Here is a 21,080-nt window from a genome sequence, read left to right as displayed (position 1 = left end):
AAAAATCTCTATACATATGTCATTTTAAAATAACACCTAACTTCTATATATAGTCAATACATATGTCCATGTTATATTCTAGACTAAATATTTTCTCTTTTAAAAATATAGAAAATAATTTTTTTAATCTACAAGCAAATGTTGTAGAGCAAGTATGCATTATACAAAATAATATATATTTAAAATCCATACACAAAAACATAAAAGTTGTTATAGACCTCTTTCTGACACATGTACACTCCACTATGAATAAGAATTAAAAAAAAACAGTATTGTCATCAAACTTTATCACAAATCCACATTTGTACATCTATAATTATGAGTTGGACAATTAGTTAATTTGATACAATACCAAAGCAAGAATAATCGAAAAACAACTATACCACCGCATACTAATAAGTAAGACATAACAGATAACCAAATTCTTGAATCTTAAAACAAATTTCAACTCGAGCATTTAGTGAATATCAAATTAACTAATATCCCGCCCGTAGGGCGGGCCGACCCTAGTTACGTATAAAAGTAATCAAAAATAGGTGTGAGTCCATAAAAAGACGAAAAAACACAGCGTTGTTACCTGCTACAACTACAAGCACTCAAGCAGACACTTATCATGTCTTCCCCATTTAATATGTCTCGAACCTTCTTATATTTCACATGACACTTTCAACCTCTCAAACATTTCTTAAGATATTTTATATTGCCTAGTAAATCACACTTCCGTTACCGTTACTATACTTCCATATAATAGTGACAAGTATTTATTTAATGGTAACAGAACGGTTACGATCTACTATCATTTATGGCTAAATTTGAGACGGTGAATATTTATGAGTATGTTGTGTATCTTTTTTTTTTTTTTTGAACCAAATGTATCTTCTTTAAAAATGAACAAATAAACCAGCCATGCCGACCAAAGTCGTTCGCATGTCGATAGGTACACGTGGGACCAACTTCTGCTTTGACGCGCCTTCGACTAGTCTTAAAGCCAGAGATTTCTTCTTACCGTGGACACATGATTCTTTTTTCCCACCATTTTCTATATTTTTCAACACGTTTTTGTATTAAAAAGCACATACCCACAACTTATCTTTTCTCTTATCTTCTAATTTCCTCAATTGATAATACTAATATTGTTATTATAGAAAGATAACTTAAAAACTGTATAATGCTAAAAGTTCAAACATTTGGTTCTCTCTATATTTTTCTATAATTTCTTGAAAATGTAAATACTAATATATGTACCCTTTAAATTTTAAATATTTGGTTTCTAACAAGTCACAAGTACAGTTGGAAAACAAGACAAAAGTTTTACAGGTTGAATTTAAACCGTCAAATTTTTGTGTGCAAAAAACCTTTCTGTCAATTAGTGAAATGAAAATCTAAATAGCCTAAAAACATCTGCTAGTGACCGTGATATTTGGCGGGAAAACAACCGACTTTCCGCACGAACCGGACTCATCAACGGCTGTTTGTTGTTACGTGAATCATGTGTCCTAACGGCGTTAATTGTCATTTGCCGTTAACTTTACCGTTGACAAACGCGCGTAAAAACTAGAACTCTCCCACATGTCACGGGACCCCGACAGACCAACTAGCTCTAAGTGTTGCTTTTCCTGGGTTGTACGGCCGAGCCATATTGACAATACATTCTGTTTAATATATTGATTTTCACTGGTTTGTTTGTTGATAATAACGGATTAATCTTATGTTCTGTTGATCTTCTCATGAATTTCTAGAAGGAAACTATTGCCAGTAAGAAAATAGATGAGATAAACATAAAGAAGAAGAATAACGAAGAAGAAGAATAACGATATTCAAGAAGATTGATCGCAACGTCAGGGACACAATACTTGGAAAGAGGAAGACTGCCCTTGTAACAGCCCGATCCTCCGGCGTCCGACCGGGGTTATCGAAGGGGCGTTATGGACACGTGTCTACTCATTTAGACAACCCTACGTGTCCTGTTACTGGTCCCGAGAGACAAGCGCATAACCTTCTTTGAAATACCGTCACACCCACATCCATATACTTCTACTTACAGTCCTGCGCACAGGGAAAAAAAATGGAAATGGAGGGGTGAGCAACAAGTTACTCAGTGAAGTGGTTCTAGACCAGCCTGCCCGCATGACACTCTATACTACTCTATGCGGAAACTAGGACTGACTAGCCACTACAATCAGTTAATGCATTTTATCACTTCCTAACATCATCTATAATTTTCCACATTCACTTCCATTCATTTCTAACCACCTAATGATCAATCAATACAACGATCTCACTCATTGCCACACACGTCAAACCCTAGACTTTAACCGACTCATCTTCCCATTCTAACTCAATCCTATGACACCTTTAACTCCCTGTTACCCGACCATGATCTAAAAACCCTATAATGCACATCCTTTTCATCTTTTCATCCTTTTCCTCTTTTCATCCTTTTCATCTTTTCATCCTTTTCATCTATTCATCCTTTTCATCAGTGGGTAGCCCCAACTAGACTACTACCCCATATTCATGTGGATTGACCACATCTCCTATGGGTAGCCTAGCGTGGACTACTACCCCACCTACTTTCCTTAGACTCTCTATATGATCCCACCCATGCTTAACCTTAACGTTATTCTTCTATACTTTCACTTATCCTTTCACATCCTTATCATTTACACTTATCCCTTCCCATTTTTCATTTACTTTCCCTTTTCCACTTAGACTTGTACTTGGACTCAATCACTAGACGCCACCCATTATCGGTGTCACACACAATACACATCGCACTCAAGTTTCACTTACCATATCAATAGCAATTAGTAGTCATCTATCATCTTAGCATTCATTCTTTCTAGCCCCCTAGCTTTATTCACAAACCATACATGGGACTAAACATCCAAACATACAAGCATCACTCATCAACCACAACATAGATCAGTTCATCAAGTCCCGTTAACAGTATGAGGTTCTTATGCATCATGATTCACTCATCTATCATCCTAGCAGTTATCCTGTTTATATCATCCTAACTCTCAAACAGGGTCTAAACAACCTAACTCCAACATAAAGGAGTATACAGAATCATGAGAGAAAGTTGGGTTCGAGACACTCCACCTTAGTCTTAGATCTGGATCTGGATCTGGAAACGAGGATTTGAGGAGGTTGAAATCTGGTCAGCACCACCACTTCACGGCGCCGGCGAGAGGGAGAGAGAGAGAGCGTGCGACGGCGAGGAGAGAGAGAGAGAGCGACGCGCGGGAGAGAGAGAGAGAGAGAGAGAGAGAGGCGGCGCAGGAGAGAAGGAGAGAGAGCTCGACGGCTAGGATTTTCGGCCTCCGGGAATTCTCTGCAGAGCTTCGCTTCAGATTTGTGATGAGGCAAAAAGGGAGACTGCATCTCTTTTTATAGGAAAGGGGAGGGGAAGCCCTAGGGTTTTGCCAAATGGGCCGTAGGGAAACCCATATTCTTTGGGAAATTTTTATGGGCCAGAAACCGGGCCGTTACAATCCTCCCCCGTTAATCGGAATTCGTCCCCGAATTCCAAAGCCCACATCTTTCAGACCAATCCTTCGTTACCGAAATGAATTCACACATTCACACAACAATCAAGGGAGGCATACAAAGCATGATAACTCTACTGAAATCTTTAAAACCAACGAATGAATGTCATAAATAAAAGGAGTAGGACTACAATAGTTTGTAAGAGAAAACTCAGCACATCTGCACAAAACACAGAATGCCGTAACGAATGGAAAGAACACCAACTCCAATAACCAATAAATGAAATAAAACCAATAGCGAAACACGTGTCCTACTCCTACGAATCGTCCCTAGGATCTCGTCTAGCCACATTGACATGGCGAGGGGCAGCGGGTCTCGGATCCAAGGTCTTCATCACCCTCTGCGACGCGATCATACTCGGCCTCCGCCTCACTTTCCGCCAACCACTCCTCCGCGTGCAGTGCTTGGTTGGCCATCCTTCTCACCAGTGCAAATTCCAGAGGCTCCAGAACTCCAACGAGCTCTTCACGAATATCTCCACGTAGTCCAGCCCTAAACAGATGACACCACTCCTCGGCTGGCTTCGGTTGACACCTCTTGGCCGTATCCAAGAACTCCTCCAGGTAATCTCTCACCTTGCGTGGCTTCTGAACCATCTGGACCAGTACGTCACAATCACATGTCACTGTAGGAGGTTTTCGCGGACGCCCCCGCTTTCCCTTAGCGAGTTCCCCGACCGGCACCTCATGGCCATCGACGTCCCTACCCGGGTTTCCTCCTTCCGTGCTCGAGAGAGCGGCCACATCGGCTGCAATCTTCTCTTCTGCCTCCATGGCGAAGCCTGCCATCCGCCTCACTAGCGCGAACTCTAGGGGCTCCAAAACACCCCTCAACTGTGCCTGGAGTTCCTTACGAAGCCCGTTCTTATACCATACGCACCACGTCTCTGCATTCTTCGGTTTGCACAGCTTAGCTTGGTTGATGAAGTCCTCGGTGTATCCAGCGACCGATCGGTCCTCCTGAGCATTCTTGATCAGCACTCCACACTGGCACTTCCCGGTGAACACCCTTGGGGGTCCCCATGCTGCACTTGGCGGCTTGCATGGACGGCCACGCTTCCTCGGGGGCCCCTCTTCGGTTGCAAGCTGGAACCTCGCATTGCCCTGCAGTAGACGTTCCTCCATAGCCATCCTCTGGAAATGTGGCATCAACACCTTATGCCTCACAGTCTGCTCGTGCGGGTACCTGAATGGAAACTCCCTGTACTGCTCTTCAGGATCCGGAAACATGGGTAGCACCAAGTTACCCTCCATGTCATAGTGACGCCTTTGGACATACTCCCTGGTGTTCCTCCGTCCGTAGTGCATACGCGGCATCCTCCACTCGTAATGGTCAAGCGAAAACATCCTGCAATAAAAATCAGAACCATAATAGAAGTATGGATATAGTGGGATTTTCAAATAATCTTTCACAATCCAAAAACACTTAGTAATAACGAAATAATATATATATATATTTTTTTTTTTCGAAAACGATTTTTTTTAAAACGTCGGAAATGCCGATCCCTTAGGACAGAACTAAGGGATCTTAACCCGCTCTGATACCAATTGTAGCAGCCCGATCCCCCGGCGTCCGACCGGGGTTATCGAAGGGGCGTTATGGACACGTGTCTACTCATTTAGACAACCCTACGTGTCCCGTTACTGGTCCCGAAAGACAAGCGCATAACCTTCTTTGAAATACCGTCACACCCACATCCATATACTTCTACTTACAGTCCTGCGCACAGGAAAAAAAAATGGAAATGGAGGGGTGAGCAACAAGTTACTCAGTGAAGTGGTTCTAGACCAGCCTGCCCGCATGACACTCTATACTACTCTATGCGGGAACTAGGACTGACTAGCCACTACAATCAGTTAATGCATTTTATCACTTCCTAACATCATCTATAATTTTCCACATTCACTTCCATTCATTTCTAACCACCTAATGATCAATCAATACAACGATCTCACTCATTGCCACACACGTCAAACCCTAGACTTTAACCGACTCATCTTCCCATTCCAACTCAATCCTATGACACATTTAACTCCCTGTTACCCGACCATGATCTAAAAACCCTACAATGCACATCTTTTTCATCTTTTCATCATTTTCCTCTTTTCATCCTTTTCATCTTTTCATCCTTTTCATCAGTGGGTAGCCCCAACTAGACTACTACCCCATATTCATGTGGATTGGCCACATCTCCTATGGGTAGCCTAGCGTGGACTACTACCCCACCTACTTTCCTTAGACTCTCTATATGATCCCACCCATGCTTAACCTTAACGTTATTCTTCTATACTTTCACTTATCCTTTCACATCCTTATCATTTACACTTATCCCTTCCCATTTTTCATTTACTTTCCCTTTTCCACTTAGACTTGTACTTGGACTCAATCACTAGACGCCACCCGTTATCGGTGTCACACACAATACACATCGCACTCAAGTTTCACTTACCATATCAATAGCAATTAGTAGTCATCTATCATCTTAGCATTCATTCTTTCTAGCACCCTAGCTTTATTCACAAACCATACATGAGACTAAACATCCAAACATACAAGCATCACTCATCAACCACAACATAGATCAGTTCATCAAGTCCCGTTAACAGTATGAGGTTCTTATGCATCATGATTCACTCATCTATCATCCTAGCAATTATCCTGTTCTATCATCCTAACTCTCAAACAGGGTCTAAACAACCTAACTCCAACATAAAGGAGTATACAGAATCATGAGAGAAAGTTGGGTTCGAGACACTCCACCTTAGTCTTAGATCTGGATCTGGATCTGGAAACGAGGATTTGAGGAGGTTGAAATCTGGTCAGCACCACCACTTCACGGCGCCGGCGAGAGGGAGAGAGAGAGAGCGTGCGACGGCGAGGAGAGAGAGAGAGAGCGACGCGCGGGAGAGAGAGAGAGAGAGAGAGAGAGAGAGAGAGAGAGAGAGAGAGAGAGAGAGAGGCGGCGCAGGAGAGAAGGAGAGAGAGCTCGACGGCTAGGGTTTTCGGCCTCCGGGAATTCTCTGCAGAGCTTCGCTTCAGATTTGTGATGAGGCAAAAAGAGAGACTGCATCTCTTTTTATAGGAAAGGGGAGGGGAAGCCCTAGGGTTTTGCCAAATGGGCCGTAGGGAAGCCCATATTCTTTGGGAAATTTTTATGGGCCAGGAACCGGGCCGTTACAGCCCTGTTCCAGCATCTAATGCAGGAATGGCTGCGACATGAATAGCTTTCAGATTTTTTAGGAAATTTTGCTGTTGGCTTAGCCTTGTTTATTTTTTGCCAAGGTCAACTTAACATAGTATTCTCTCTTTTGTAAAGTTTACAAACTTTTCTCGTATTTATATGATATTCACATTTTGGCAAAAAAAAAAAATGATCAAAGCTAAAACAGTCAAAAATACAAAATGGTAGCTAATAGCTTACCATATTACGATCAAGAAAAGATAGCGAAAGAAGAAAGTTTCTTACTGTATTATTCAACTCAAGTGTAAAGTAAAATACAGAGTTCTGATTATATACATATTTACATAGCATGAAAGATTAACCTGACTATGTCAACATTAAACCATTGATAACCAATCTCTTAACCTAATGTTTTGTCAATAAGCCATTGTATTTTTTCTTTTTCTTTTCCTGATGTTCGTGAAAATAAAAGACAGGAGGGAAAGTGGGTAAGAATCCAGATGGGTGAAAAGGAGACAGAAAGGAAAGTCAAATAAGAAGATTAGTGATTTTGAAAATTCTAATGGTTTAGATTTGTTTTCCTATGGGAGCCCCTAGACGAATCCAAAACAGGAACAGGTCAGCGTCTGTTTTGATTTTTCAAGAGCCGGTCGTAACGCCTCGTGGATATTTTATTATTCTTATTACTACCATTTATTTTCTTATCCTATTATTAAAGCCAGACTTAACTCTGCCCCATAAGAGGAGAGAGAAAGACAGAGTGGTTTTTAGACAGAGAGAAAGAACGACTCTGTGCAAACACATGAATTGTTTTTTAATGATAGCTTCATCCTAACATCTGAAGAAGAAGAAATATAAAAGGGTGTTCCGAGAGGCTGTGAGATATAGTTTGAAGGATTTATTCTCTGTAACAAGGGCAAGAAGAAGAATTGAAGAATAAAGATGGAGTTATCCGATTGCTCTAATGAATATGAGAAGCTCGTTGTACGGATGAACATGCCCAGGTTTTTATTTTTTCTATTACTCTTTCTTTGTTTCTTATTGAACTCAAATCTTTATGCAGGAAAATAATCATCTTCTTTGAAGAAAAATCAAGATCTTTTAAACCAAAAAAAAAAAACAAATCCTATTCCCAGATATTAACCTCTTTTTCTTCTAATCATTAAAAACTTAAATTTTCTGTTAACGTTTTCATATTTAACCAATCCAACAATTTCACAAAATTATTAGTTTTTGATTATCATATGATGAGTTTGCTGAAACAAATATAAGGTTCTTCATTCTTGATGAATTAGTGAAGAAAGAAAAATCTCCAATTTGCATGGAAGTCTTTGTCATCTCCTGGCTTTACCCTCATATATTAGTGTAGAATATATAGTAAAACCAGAAGTCAAATTATTGGTAATTTTTAATTTGTAATGTTTTGGTTGTTTGATTCATACAAAAGATTGAGGTTAAAGGGTCACTGTCTTTTTGGTCACTTGCAGGGTCGTGATTGACAATGGAGTTTGCCCTACTTCAACTGTCGTCAAGGTTTTTACCCTCACGCTACCTTCCTCTGTTTCTTCCTTTTCATTTCAAAATGATTTATAATAATTAATTCATTTATTTGATTTTTCTTGTTAGATTGATAGCGCAAGAAGTCCAGGGATATTGCTTGAATCTGTACAGCTTCTCACCGATATGAATCTCTGGATTAGGAAAGCTTACATTTCCTCTGACGGAAAATGGAACATGGATGGTAAGTATCCCTAATCTTACGCTAATTATACTAATTTAGGAAGTAACAATAATTAGCTAATTCGATTATTTTTTTATTTCGCTTCTTCAGTTTTTCATGTCAGCGATCTTAATGGAAACAAATTAACTGATGAGAACCTAATCCGTTACATTGAAAAGGTAAATCTAAGTTACCATTTAACCACACCATTCATTTGTGAATGTTACAAGTTAATAGGGAATAATATAGAACACTCTTTTTTAAATATTTACAGTCGATCGAGACGTCTCATTACTGTAACAGCGAAGGGTACACCGGTTTAACCGCTCTAGAGTTAACCGGAACAGACAGAGTTGGTTTACTCTCAGAGGTTTTCGCTGTTCTAGCCGATCTTCATTGTGATGTTGTTGAGGCTAAGGCATGGACGCATAACGGTAGGATTGCCTCGATGATCTACGTTAGAGACGGTAACTCCGGGACTCCCATCGACGGAGATTCCGACCGTGTCCAACGGATAGAAGGGCAGTTACATAATTTACTAAAAGCAGACGATGGTTACCAAAATGATACGAGGACATGCGTTACGTATGGTGGCAATACTCATATGGAGAGGAGGTTGCATCAGAGGATGTTCATGGACCGTGACTACGAGAAGAAGTTTGATTTCGAGACATCTCCGGTCGTTTCCGTACAAAATCTTGAGAAACGTGGTTACTCGGTCGTGAACTTGCAGTGCAAGGATCGGTTGAAGCTTTTGTTTGACGTTGTTTGCACGTTAACGGACATGGCTTACATTGTGTTCCACGCCGCGATTCGAACGGTTGGAGAAACGGCATTTTTGGAATTTTATGTGAGGCATAGTGATGGAAACCCGGTTAATTCAGAACCGGAGAGACAACGTTTGATCCAATGTCTCCAAGCTGCGATTGAAAGAAGAACTGTTAAGGTATGAAACAATGAACAATTTCAATTCCGGTTTAAGTGAGATTGGTTTAGTATCTGATTTATTTTTACCTTTATGCAGGGTGTGAGATTGGAGCTATGCACTACAGATAGACCTGGATTGTTGGCAGAAGTAACACGAGTATTGAGGGAGAACGGATTAAACATTGCTAGAGCCAAGATATCGACTAAAGAAGGTATAGCAAGGAATGTGTTCTATGTGACAGATGCAAATGGTAACCTTATAGATCCGGAGATAATCAAATCGATTAGAGAGAAGATTGGAATCGATGATATAAGTGTTAAAGAATCATTCCCGCTTAGTTGCCGAGAAGCAGTTGAGAAGGAAGAACAAAAACAAGAGCAGCAACATCACCAAGCACGCATTGGAGGAGGGGCAGTATTATTATCACTTGGGAGTCTAGTTATGAGAAATCTATACCAATTGGGTTTGGTCAAATCATATTTTTAGGACATTAAACCGGTTGACTAAACGAGCCATATGTACCAATTCAATCGAGTTTGTTAACAACCCACGCGGTTGAATTGGTGTATTTGGATCAGATAGTCAACCGGTAATGGATTTGGTTTGTGGTTTGGTATTGTTATTGTACATAAAGATGGTGGGAAGTTAGCTAAAATATTGGTGGTCGGTCTTCTTGTTGGACCAATTGGTAGTAGAAGAATGTTAGGTAGATCTTGGTACATTTATTTTTTATCTGTACATATTAATTATATAACCTATGGTTGTTAAGAACATTAGCTTGTCAATAGTAAGTCAATGTGTTATGTGAATAACAAGTTAGTTTATGGGGTTTGTTTTACGTAAGGAGACAAGCTGGTCCTACATGTGATTACTCTTATTAGTTTGTTTTGTTTTATGAATCTCGTTCTCATGTGATCTCTTAGCATGGTTATAAAAAGACAACTATATTTCTTCAAGATGAAGATAAGCTTTACAAACCAATAAACAATTATTTGTATAAGAATAATTGTGTAAGACTTATTGGCCATGGACGTGCGTCCCCATGATGCAACACCCACGTATGTTAATGACAACTATGGTGATGCATAATCCTTGCTCTGAGTCTTTTCCGTGTTATAAGAAAAGAATGTCCTTTTACACATTAAATTATTCCATACAGATCAAAGAAATTTTGATGTTTATAACATTGATGACATTAAAATGTTAGTATTATCGTTGGTAAAAAATGTTTGAATTAATGATACTTCCTCCCTGTCAATTTAAATGGTATTTAAATTTTTATTTTATTTTATTTCATAATAACTGATGTTTTTATTATTCTATATAAAATTTAATGTCGTTTTTAAATTTATGACCAATTATAAAATATTATATTTTTTATGGATTGAACTAATTTTATTTAATGTTACTTTTACGTAACTAAGATAAACTATATAAATTTTTTATATTTTTTAGTTTTTGTGCAAAAATTTTAAACACCACTTAAAATGATATAAATGAGTATTAATTTTTAAAAGCAAAACATTTAAATTATGTGTACAGTTCCTTATAATTCATCAAATGAGAAAACAATCCAATAAGAAATTTAAAGAATCTATCAAGAATCTAACTTTACTGTGTCTTTAAATGCAAAGTTGCAAACAGCTAAGCCTCATTCAGTACCGGTTAGTACGAAAAAAGCGAACCACGTGACTTTTGAACCTGAAATCCCTACTAACCGGTTCTTCTGAGATGCTTCCTAATTCCGCCGGTTAAATTCGGGTTCGCATTTTAACTCCACCAACTCTGTTATTCTGTTTTTTCTTATGATTGACAAAAGCACTAAATTATTTAGTGGTAAAATAAAACCATAGGTGATAAAAAAGTATGAGAGAGTAGTAAGACTAGTATGGAATAACTGGACATAAAATTAGATACATTATTCGACCAAAAAAAAAAATTAGATACATTAAAAAGGTGAAAAGAATAACTCATGAAAATAATATAAGGGTTGAAATGGATTTTAACGATGTGTATCATGTGCTAATGACTAATTTACCTGCTTTTATAAATAAAATAAATAAATTTACTGGTTTGTATTAGTTTCGTTATCCGTATTACTATAGAGGTTCGAACTATTATATGATAAAAATATTTATAAGTTTTATTCTTGATATATAATGATATTTATTACATAAATAACATACTTTTACAATTTGATAAACAGTACTATAAGTCTATAACAGTGGTATCTACATAGGGCTTCTGTGGCCCAAACAAGTTACATTGAGCCGTTTATTACATTAGTTCATAGTTTGTTAACACTTTTATATGTATATGTAAGTGCATTATACATATCTATACAAATATTTTGTTGACATATAGTTGATATTTAGCAACAAAAACTGGATCATATTCGAATTCTGAGAAACAAATAAAATTTAGATTAAAATATTTACTGTAAATTAGTTGATATCAAAATAGAAAGTATATCATGTCAACAAAAATTATGAAATGATTTTAATCTTTTAACTCTCTAACACATGATATGAAAAATATTCTTAATAAACTTTTAATCGCACGCCGATGATTTTATAAAATTAGTATACTTGACCACTTGTATTCACATGGTATTACTATTACATACTGCCATTTGCCGATACGTCAGGGGTTAGGACGTAAAGGATAACCTATTTTAGAATAACATGTACTATTAAAATATCTTAGTATTAATCTTATTTCGTGTCACAGTATCTTAATAATGATGGCTTCAAGCCTTCAACAATCAGATGAGAACACTGAACACACATAGTCGAAACTCAAAACCAAACATTCACCTCTAAACTAAATAAATAGCACTAAAACTAAATAATAGTAATACTACTAGATATAAGTATAGCACAAATCGGGTATTTTTTTCTGACAAACGGTTTTCTCTTGTAATACATACAACAATACAAACCTATGACTTTCGCAAATTATACAGTTTGGAAAAGAATATATTAAAATATACTCTCTTTGTTTTTTATAGATCTATTTTTTAGAAAAAAAATTGTTTAAAAAAAATATTTTTACATTTTCAAAACATTAATTAATGAACAATTGTACTTTTCAAAAATACAACTATGTTTAATAAAATCTCATTGGTTAAAAGTTATTGAAAATAATTAATTAAGAAAAATAATGTATTAAAAATACAATTTTAAATATTTTTTTAATAAGTGTGAAAAAACTATAACATGGATTTATTAGAAACGGAAAGATTAAATATTTAATAGTAACCTTTAATTATGGTTCCTTCTTGTTGCCTTAGAATTTTGTACTCTAATTGTTTATTGGTCCGCATTCTACTAATTTTGATTTGTTGTTAAAGATTAAAAAAGGGAAGACTGTGGATTTCTGAACAAACACAAAATTGCCGTGAAAGGCACATCGGAATATTTATAAGAAAATAATTGTATTCTAACAGGAAAAAATAAATAAATTAATACTATAAATACGTGGTTCTTATTTAATCTTTATTTTCTTAATTATCTTATTGCTTTTGACAAATTAGGTGTGTTAATATAGCTATAAGGGTCAATGCTTTTGTGGTCCCGATTTACATTATATTCGGTTTTAAATATAAATTATAAATACTTATGATTCATGATTACTTCCATTTTCTAAATTATTCAAACAATAAAGTAGCCAAACCGGGAAAAAATATTTCTCTTGTATATTTTATCATATACTAATGTGTGTTTATATTAGCACATAAAGTGGCAAACTATAATTGTCGGCAAAGAAAATGATAAAATATGTGTGTATATCTATATATTAGAACAAATTGCTTATAATTGAAGATATCATTAATTAGTTTGGTAGATATCAATGTGAGCTAAACATGTGAAAAGATTACAACTAAATACAAATAAAATAAACTAATACTGTTGACAAAGAAAAATATACAATAAACATATATTCAGTTACAGTAAACATACTCCTCTTATAATTTTTATCATAAAATTAGTGCTCGTAACTCAAGGTGACATAACTTAGTTTGGTAGATAGCAAATTGAGCTAAACCTTAAAAAAAAAAGGGACATGTAATAAAACCCTCCATTGCACACAAGCATAAGAAAAAATATAAAATTTTAGCTATCCCAGACAAAGCCTTTGTTTTTGTTCAGCACCGTAATCCGGGTCAAGCTCGTCGGAGATGAGCAGGTCCTTTCGCTACCTGCCGTGATAAGGAACTCGTGCAGAAGCCCATGTAGTGTTCGATTGTTCCCAAAAGGAATTGTACTCAACATCTTTAACAAATACGTAAACTTCAGTCCTACGCCGTTACACGCGGGTCAATATGAACAACACTAACATAACTAATTATTTACTCCTCGAACCCGAGATTAGTCGGTTTATATTTAGCAAAAAAAAAGAGATTAGTCGGTTTATATGCATAACAAGTATACGCAGTGCAGTGATTGGAAATATCCAGCATGTTTAATCACCTTTTTATACATATAAACTTACTTTCTTATTTCAGAATATATATTAACTGCCGCTTAATCCTGTAAATTGCCATGAATTTTTTTCCATACTATATCCGTTAAAGAGTTTAACTAAAAATGCACGGCAGCATTTCTTTTGTGCAAATTTCCATGTTTACACCTAAAACAATATATACTATTCTTAGATGATGTTAAATTTCAAATTAGCTAAATCGCAGTATGAGCTTGAATGAACAGAGGTATAACTAATAATCTAAGTAGTTCTTCTTACAAAAAGATACGTACTTCTTCTTTTCGTGAACGTCTTTTCTTTTCATTTTTTTGTAAGTTTTTGTTGGAGAATATGCCAAACTCAATACAAGATTATGTAATCATAGGCCATAGACACTTAAAATTTTGAGAAGATTGAGGACAAAACGCTGGGATCATCTAAAAAGAACAACGACAACTATTTAATGTAGAATTTGCTAGTCTTTGAGGGTTACTAAAACAAAGTACATGTGTAATTGGAAATTTTAGCATGAGGATGTTCTAAGAAATTAAATTTGAACTTAGCATAAAATGACTTCAAACATTAAAAGACAGTATTTATAGAATTTGTGTCCTACATTATTTAGTTTTTTTTTTGCTAGATTTAAAATCTAGACATTACAAACAATAGTGAAAAAAATACGGCTAATGAAATAAACAACTCTTGATGTCAAAAAGAAAAGAAAAGAAATAAACAACTCTTATCTGCAGGCCACCTCTGTCTTTTATAATATATAATTCAAAACAAGAGAAATTCAAATTAGTATCACCCACTTTCAGTTTTTCTACTTAATATTTATTATTTATTCTCTCTTTTAATTTATTAATTTTCCCATCGGATTCCAGCTAAAAACACGAATTTCTATATATGCCAAAAAAATATCATTTTCTCCGAAAGTTAAAATATAAATTTAATGTGAGGTGTAGTATAATTTATAACGCTCCATTAAATACATTTCCTTTTACCAAACATACATTTTCTTTTCGAGATTACTTAATTTATTCAATATTAAATTATAAACGGACAGACAAGGAAAAAGTTAGGAAGGAAATGAACTGAAAGCCTGAACCGAAATATTAAAATATAAAGTAAATGTTTTTTTAATCATGATATTTCCATATTCAAAATCAAAATATATTCATTTTCTTTTTCCATCTAAACCATACAGCATAAATAAACCTAATTTTCCTCACTTTCCTCTCAAACATTTCCTAATTTCATCCTAATAATTACCAGTCTTTAAATTCTTAGAAACAATATTTCCTAGAAGAAAATATTTTTTTTGTCATGTATTTCTGAATGATTTTCTTCCTCTTTGATTTTTAATCTGATATTACAAAGTTATTGTTCTTATTTTGGTATTGCTTCTTTAATTTGTTGAATGCTTTAAGCTTTAGATTTGGAAAATTAAATCTTCTGTCCCAAAATCTATATTAAGTTTGTCAAAATAAGTAATAATCTTCTAGATATGGAGTCTACCGGAGAAGTTGTTAGGACATCCGACGTGAGCGACGGTGGCGTTATGGTAGTGAGATCCAACGCGCCGTCGGACTTCCACATGGCTCCGAGGTCAGAAACTTCAAATCCACCTCCAGCCTCCGTCGCTCCTCCTCAAAATTCCTTTGCTCCGACTGCGCCGCCGCCAACAACTGAAGGTTTCTCCAGCGGACCCATGAAGAAGAAGCGTGGACGTCCTAGGAAGTACGGACACGACGGAGCACCGGTGGCCCTATCACCGAATCCGATATCTTCAGCCGCACCAACGACCTCTCACGTCATCGATTTCTCTGCATCTGAGAAACGCGGCAAAGTGAAACCAGCAGCAACTCCGAGCTCCTTCATCAGGACAAAGTACCAAGTCGAGAATTTAGGTAATAATTTTTATGGTTAAAAATATACTTTTGTCTAGATCGTGTTACTGAATCTGAGTTCTCATGGCTTCAAAGTTGGATATAGATTTTTTTCGGATCTTTCTGGGTCTTAAGCTAAAACATGCAAAGAAAAGAAAAGAAAAGGTCTACTATTTCAAGTGGGACCTCTTTAACTTAGAACACGACTTTTGTTTTGTCCGTACGTATATGGCCATCTACGTATACATATACAGTATATTTACATGTATTTTTGTTGTGGTTTTTTGAAGGCGAATGGGCTCCTTCCTCGGCCGGGGCTAATTTCACGCCGCATATAATTACGGTGAACGCAGGCGAGGTCAGGACTATTTATATATTAATATATTTAATTCATTACATAAAATGGAATGGTAGTTGATGATTTGGTGGTGGTTATAGGACGTAACGAAGAAGATAATATCGTTTTCTCAACAAGGGTCTCTCGCTATTTGCGTTCTCTGCGCAAACGGTGTCGTTTCAAGCGTCACTCTTCGTCAGCCCGATTCATCTGGTGGTACATTGACATACGAGGTACCAATGATTTCAAGAAGATAATCAGATTGCGTATCCCTACTTCTCTCATTTTATGTCACTTTTGTAGATCTTGACGGTTGTGTTTATGTGTGCTTTTTTAAAAGGGTCGGTTTGAGATATTATCACTGTCGGGATCATTCATGCCAAGTGACTCGGACGGGACACGGAGCAGAACCGGTGGAATGACTGTGTCGTTAGCTAGTCCTGATGGACGTGTAGTAGGCGGTGGAGTCGCTGGTTTGTTGGTCGCAGCCACTCCTATTCAGGTGGTCGTAGGAAGCTTCTTAGCTGGAACGAACCAGCAAGATCAGAATCCGAGGAAGCAGAACCACAACTTCGTGTCGTCTCCAATGCCAACCACTTCGAATGCAGCTGATCATGGAACCATCCGTCCTACGTCGTCTTCTCACCAGATCGGTACATGGACACCAACTTTAGCTTCTGATCCAAGACACAAGCCCTCTCATGACATTAACATCACTTTAACTTGATTTCTTCCTCAAAATAAGTGGTGGATCCTCTTTATTTCGGTTTAGACTTCTCTCTCTCAAGGTTTAGGTTTTATGTTGGTGTGTACTAAATTAGGTTTGTTTTTCAACTTTTTTTTTTAATTTGGTTTCTTGCATTCTTGGATGTACCAGTAGAAGTTTAATCTTGTTCCCCAATCACTTGACCAGCTACACGTTCTTGTTATCATAAACCGTAGACAATCTCTTTCACACCGATGTTGATTGATGATCCTAAAGTCCAAATCAATGATTTGAACCTGATAAACTCTGCAACATAAAATGTGTGTCGGTATAAAACATATATCAGCAATTATATATCATTATAGACTACTTAGTGAGATTTCTAGAGTGTTAAGAATTTGGAAGTCATGCAATGTAATGTACTTTACAGAGAAATATACTATGGCTGTTACTGGTAACAAAAATTAGGAATACTCTGAATCAAAGGAATTAAAGAAAATGGAATGACAGCAAAAGGAATGAAGGAGGTTATGGAATAAAACAAAATGGAATGAGTGATCATAGGATAACATTTTGGTGAAGCAAAATGGTAACCTTTTAGAGGAATAGATTGGAATTAAAGTAACTATAATTTAAATCAAATTATTAAGAATATTTTCAGTATGCTAATAAAATATATCGAACATACAAATGCACTACTTAACTTAATTACTATAATATTCTAGATTAGAGTGAATCAAAATGAATGCTAAAAGAATCTCATATTTAACCAACGACAGAAAAATTATATAATTATGTGGGTATAAATCATAGTTCATCAAGAAAGAAAAGATAAATAAGCGTGGAGGAAGTGTTTCATTCATTTATCAAAAATACAAAATTAATATATAATATAAAAATGATGAAGGAGATAGAATGCTAGGAGAGAAGCAACTTTTCATTTGATGGTTTGATAATCAAACATGTGTTTAATCAATACAATACTAAAAGGAGAATACCAGCAATAGATAGGCTATCCACGTAGGACTCAAAAATCAACCAGTAATGAAACTTCATTTCGCCACGTCACTGCTATTCATCTTTCCGACTTTCACTTTGTCTTCAACAAATCAGTTTCTCTGTAATCTCCCGTTACCCAAGTTCTTCTTCATCAGTCAAATGTGCACTTTAATACCTTATTTACTGTTTCGTTCTACCTCCCCTCTTTCTCCTCATCTATAAATTGCTAATCAGCTTCGTCGAGACTTGCTTCCAAGCAAACTCCAAAACCTCTTTCCCCGTTATCGTAATTTTCTATAATGAGGACGACGTCTCAAAGATCTGAGTTTTTTTAAAATGTAATTTAATTATTTCAAATGTGAAATATTTTTTTTTTAAATATATATTTTAATTATAAAATTTGTTTTAAATAATATTTTTGATATAAAGATATTTGTTAAATTATTAAATAAATAAATTAATTATCTCTGTCTTAATCTCAAGATCGCAGGAAACCGCCTTTCTCTCTGTCTTGATGCCAACTCTTGGTATACTTTTAATTTTATCATACCCACCTTTATCACTATGAAAATTAGTTGCTTATCTATATTATTACATGGCAGAACATTAGCATCAGCATTATGCTCTACATTATCCAATCAACAATTGATACAAAAGCATTTAAAAGATATTTACTATATGCTAATGCTCTCTGGCAAATGCTCTCATATGAAACTTTTAGAAAAGCATTTGCATTCATAATTTATAAAATTAAGGAAAATATATAATTTATTTATTTATTTTATTTAATAATATCATAAAATTTTTTTTATGTTTTCAAATTATACTTTTTCAAATTCAAACTTTTTTATAAAAAAAAAATTCAAAATTTTTTTTTTCGAATTTTTTTTATTTTATTTTTTCAAATTTCTTTTTGAAAAACGAAAATTATGTTTGATATTTTTTAAAATTTTTTATATATATTTTTAAGTATTTATATATTTATTAGAATCATAAATTTCACATTCCAAAAACCCTACCCCACCCCTCAACTCTAAACCCTAAGTCTAGATTAGTTAACCCTAAGGGTATAATTGTATTTTATCCTTCATTAAAAGTGAAGGTAAAACTGGTTAGTGTAAACTTGAAAAGTGGTATTATGAATGTGATATTTGTGGCAATTTCCCATTAATTTACAAGAAAAATACTTAAAATAGGTATTTCACATTTAAAATGTAATTAAATTATTTCAAATGTGAAATATTATTTTTAAAATATATATTTTAATTATAAAATTTGTTTTAAATAATATTTTTGATATAAAGATATTTTTTAAATTATTAAATAAATAAATAAATTATATATCTTTTTAATTTTATATGTTAATATATTTATATATATATTAGAAATATATTCATTAAAAATAAATATATTATATATTATATATTAATTTTTATAATTATTTTAAATAGAATACTCACACTGCTCTACCAATCATCCTATTAAACAATTTAACCAAAACATACAGCTTCTGTAGCATACTGCTTCTATAGCATACTGCTACTGCTTTATCATCTGCTCTGCCAATCAATGCCTAAGTGGATTACTGGTATAAATTTCAGTACGCATAAATAATCACCTTATAATGAATATCTATACTATTAAAGCAAAATCCTTCTTATGATTATGCCCCTGGTTTTTTTAAAAAATTACAAAACATACCATTGTTTTTTTAAATACTTTTAATGGTTTACATAAATTTAAAGCTCATTCGATAGACCCAAATTGAACCATTGTTAACCCATTAGACCCATTCTGTTTAAAATATATTTAGTGAAAATCATTAAAAAATATTGTTTTATTTTTTATACAGAGATTATACATTTAAGAGATAAACAAATTTATTAATCCATTATGCCAATTTGTGTAAAATATCTATACTTAAAATTATAAAAAGCCTGTTTTATTTTTAAAGTTGAGATTATACATTTAAGAACTAAACAAATTAATATATGTGATATATTTAAGAATTAAACAAACAACAGATTTGAAGTCCAATATGTGTAAACACAATTTTACTAATAACAAATAAATTACAATACAATTTATAAAAATAAAACCATATTAGATAATAAACTATTCAAACACATACTTCCACTAATTAGAATTACAATTTATAAAAATAAAACCATATTAGAAAATAGACTATTGAAACACATCCTCATCTAATTAGAAATAATATTAAAATTGAAAAATGACATTTTAATAGGTAAAATACCCGCCATTTGAAATGGCGGGTCAGTATCTAGTTTACATTACATATTAATTTTAATTAAAACGTGTATACCTTAATTGATTGGTCCATTCAAGACCCAAAACCGGCGAAAATATAATTAGATAAATATAACCATTATTAGAAATTTTTGCCTTTGTTATTGACATATAATTAGATAATGGTGTAGTCAATAGCGTGTATATACATTTACCAGTTTAACCGTACATTGTAATTTGACAAAGAAAACAAACAAAAATCAATAGAGAACTTTTAAGGTATATGAAACAAAAATTGGAAATAACAATTCTTTGTAATTAAAGAATAATGCAATAAAATTATAAAAATACAAGATAAAACAAAAATATACACAAAAAGAAAGATTTAGTAAAATAAAATCATAATATAATTGTGACAACCCGCCCCGTGGGAACTACCTACCCAGTAGACCCTAGGTTCACTGCAAACTACAAATAAAAATGAGACATCATATTTGGATATATTTATATAAATAATTATAAATATATTATATTCTTGATAATTTTAAAATTACTTTAAAAAAAAACTAAATTATTAAAAAAATAATATACAAATAAAACTAAAGCAATATTTTTAAAATCAAAATAATAAATGAATAAAAAATATATTATGTTAATAAAATAGATTTTAGATTTTAAAGACTTCTAATTCACGTAATATTACAAAATTCGAAATTTGTTTATTACAATTAATATTTTACCATTAGATATATTAATATAATATTCTAGATCGATATTCAATTGTCAGTTTTCAACTATTACACGTAAAAAAATATTATTTAGTACGTTTTTTTTTAAAAAAAGGGGGTTTTATATTTTAAGTAGGTTATTTGAGTGCTTTTTATTTCCGGGAATTTATTCGAGATGAGATTCCAATCTTTTAAACTAAGATAATTTAGGTTTTATACATAATTATATTTTTTTACATAACTCTAAAATCTCGGAGTTGATTCTTCATATTTTTTTAGTTAATTGTGTTACATATAATAGAAATACTTACTTCAAACTAAAAATA

General features: G+C 34.2%; 2 protein-coding genes across 3 annotated transcripts; both read left to right on the top strand.

Moving 5' to 3' along the window:
* The first annotated feature begins 7,441 nt into the window (after positions 1 to 7,441).
* On the top strand, positions 7,442 to 10,224 carry LOC106440480 (ACT domain-containing protein ACR7). 2 transcript variants are annotated; one of them, XM_013882163.3, is made up of 6 exons: positions 7,442 to 7,737; positions 8,221 to 8,266; positions 8,360 to 8,474; positions 8,565 to 8,632; positions 8,728 to 9,399; positions 9,478 to 10,224. In XM_013882163.3, the coding sequence occupies exons 1-6, from the start codon at positions 7,676 to 7,678 to the stop codon at positions 9,865 to 9,867; spliced, it is 1,353 nt and encodes a 450-aa protein (XP_013737617.2). In that variant the 5' UTR covers positions 7,442 to 7,675; the 3' UTR covers positions 9,868 to 10,224. The 2 variants fall into 2 exon arrangements, with proteins under 2 accessions (XP_013737617.2, XP_022572561.2); XM_022716840.2 differs by lacking the exon at positions 7,442 to 7,737 and adding an exon at positions 8,113 to 8,134.
* Positions 10,225 to 15,030: 4,806 nt separating this feature from the next.
* On the top strand, positions 15,031 to 17,026 carry LOC106440481 (AT-hook motif nuclear-localized protein 2). The gene is made up of 4 exons (XM_013882164.3): positions 15,031 to 15,755; positions 16,025 to 16,092; positions 16,173 to 16,304; positions 16,412 to 17,026. Exons 1-4 carry the CDS (start codon positions 15,353 to 15,355, stop codon positions 16,796 to 16,798), a joined length of 990 nt encoding a protein of 329 aa, XP_013737618.2. The 5' UTR covers positions 15,031 to 15,352; the 3' UTR covers positions 16,799 to 17,026.
* The last annotated feature ends 4,054 nt before the right edge of the window (positions 17,027 to 21,080 follow it).

The sequence above is a fragment of the Brassica napus genome, chromosome A3, assembly GCF_020379485.1.
Source record: "Brassica napus cultivar Da-Ae chromosome A3, Da-Ae, whole genome shotgun sequence".
Taxonomy (NCBI): domain Eukaryota; kingdom Viridiplantae; phylum Streptophyta; class Magnoliopsida; order Brassicales; family Brassicaceae; genus Brassica; species Brassica napus.
Note: the sequence above shows the minus strand (reverse complement) of the source record. Positions and strands in the feature narration are given on the sequence as shown.